The 2,173-nt window shown below is 61.0% G+C and overlaps 1 protein-coding gene across 1 annotated transcript in view; it reads right to left on the bottom strand.

Moving 5' to 3' along the window:
* LOC104625170 (talin-1) overlaps positions 1-2,173 on the bottom strand; it is a gene marked incomplete at its 3' end in the record, with an annotated part of 14,261 nt that overhangs the window by 499 nt on the left and 11,589 nt on the right. The window contains exons 18-22 of the mRNA XM_010292731.1: positions 1,625-1,919; positions 1,357-1,523; positions 876-1,004; positions 423-536; positions 9-81 (exon numbers count right to left, since the gene is read on the bottom strand). Of these exons, the coding sequence (XP_010291033.1) occupies positions 9-81; positions 423-536; positions 876-1,004; positions 1,357-1,523; positions 1,625-1,919 (778 nt within the window). The remainder of the gene's footprint in view (positions 1-8; positions 82-422; positions 537-875; positions 1,005-1,356; positions 1,524-1,624; positions 1,920-2,173) is intronic.

Consider the following 2,173-nt stretch of genomic DNA (forward strand, 5'->3'; position numbering starts at 1 on the left):
CGGCGGGCCGCGGGGGCGGTCAGGCGGGGACTGGCTTCCTCGTACACCCTGCACCAGCATCGGGATCTGCTCTGCCACCACCTGCCAGAGAGGAAGGTCACTGGAGGGGCTCATCCCGCAGGAGACAGATCTAATCCAGGACCAGTGACGGAAAGATCGGCTCCCAGGGGAGCTGTGTGAGGACCCCAAGGTCCTGCCCACTGTGGCCAAGCATGGAGTCCCAGTGCAGCTGATGGGAGAAAGGACAGAGAGAGGTAGCACATGAGACACCTGGATCAGGCTTGGGTCCTTACCTTGCAGCTCTGCACCAGCTGCTGCTGTGCGGCAGGGTTCTTGTTGGAGGAGGCGGCGTGCTGCGCGGCTGGGAGAAGGAACAGGGACAGGTGGTGCAGGAGATGCCAGGATCTGGCCTGGGCCCTTACCTTGCAGCTCTGTACCAGCTGCTGCTGCACAGCAGGATTCTTGTTGGAGGACACAGCATGCTGCGTGGCAGCGATGGTCTGGGTGGCGGAGGCGGCAGCTTGCTTAGCTGCGTGCTGATGGGGGGACGCATGGATTAGCACCAGAGGAAGGGTGGCCTGCCCCGAGCCCCCCTGCCACGCACCATGGCTCAGCTACCCCTAAGCTTCTCCTTCCATGCCTCTGCCTGCAACAACGGGGCATCCCCAGTGCCCTTGCTGCCTGGCATCCCACAGCAACGTGCTCAAGGGAAGGGGAGGGAGCAGCAGGGAGGCCTCTGTGGGATGCAGCACAGACACTGGACATGAAAAAGACTTTATCCCTCTGGAAAGTGCAGGGATGTTGGGGCTCCCAGCCAGATCTCGCTCGCTGACTGTGCCTGCTAGTCCTCTGTAGCCCCTTGCCCAGCATCTTACCTCCAGCTTGTGCACAAGCTTCTTCTTGATGGCATTCTGGGCTGCGGCATTGGTTGCCATGCGGAGCCCCTCCGCCGCCTCGCGCAGCCGCTGCTGCTGCTCCTCACTGTCAGGGTGAGCTGCAGCTCCCTGGAGAAAGCAGGAAACCCATTGCACCTCGCAGGCACCACGGCATCCCTTGTGCTCTTGCAGCAGAGGCTGTGCTCCAGCCTGATGCCAGGAAGTACCCCCAAAGACAGCCTGGCCACCCCAAAGCCTCTCCAGGGGAGCTCAGAAGGGGAAAGTTCAGCTCCTCTGCTACCACCCACAGCACCAGGAGGAGCCCCACTCCATTGCACAGGTCCTCAGGTTGGTGCAGGACCTTGCCCTGGGAACCGCTTCCTCACTCAGGGGCTGCTTGTCCCCTCTGCAGCACTGAGCTGGCGGTGTCGGATGGGGATGCGGGCCAAAGCCAGTGTCCATTGTCCCCCATGCCACTAACCTTTGCAGCCTCCACCATCTTGGCTGTGGCATCGGCCAGGATCTTGGCTGCACTCAGCAGCTTGCGTGAATTCTCCAGGTCTGTCTCACCCTCTGCATCAGCTTTGATGGCATTGACGAGGTCAGAGGTGGCCTGCGCCAGAATACGAGCCTGCCGCACCATTTCCCCTGGGACAGAAAGGAAGGGTGGCCAGTTAGCAAGTTCCATGGGCTCCCCAATACCTCCCCATCCACTGTGCTCTACTCCAGATGCCATCAGCTGCTCTCACCAGCATCACCCATAGAGCTGAATATGTTCTCGGTGACATTGAGGATGGTGTCAGTGGCCTGGTCGTAGCGCCCGATGGGCTGCCCTCCCAAGGCATGCTGCTTGATGTGCTGCAGCAGGTCGTTCAGGGCCTGGTGGACAGCCGTGGCTGCCGCCCCCACCTGCTTCAGGAGCTGGTCATCATCAGTGGCCGCTTTGGAGGCCTCCACACAGCCCTCCGCCGACTTGGCCACCAACTTGCCAGCCTCAATCAGCTGCTCCTGGCAAACTGGTGAGCTGATTGTGGGAGCCACTACCTGTAGGGGAGGAGAAAGGTTGTGCAGCAAGTGTGGTGGGCTCCTTGTAGGAGTTGTGCAGGGACAGCTGTCCCCAACTTCTGCTCCTCCAAAGAGGATATTCAGTGGTTGGGCACAGTGGCAAGGACCACAGCCTAAGGCAGCGCACATTTCTGGTGCCAGAGTCCTACTGTCCTGCCCGAGGACATGCGGTCCTGCCACACCTACAACCCTACCGTGGAGCTGCCACCAGCCAGGTGATGCTTGCAAACATG

The sequence above is a fragment of the Phaethon lepturus genome, unplaced genomic scaffold, assembly GCF_000687285.1.
Source record: "Phaethon lepturus isolate BGI_N335 unplaced genomic scaffold, ASM68728v1 scaffold26868, whole genome shotgun sequence".
In the NCBI taxonomy this organism is placed as follows: Eukaryota; Metazoa; Chordata; class Aves; order Phaethontiformes; family Phaethontidae; genus Phaethon; species Phaethon lepturus.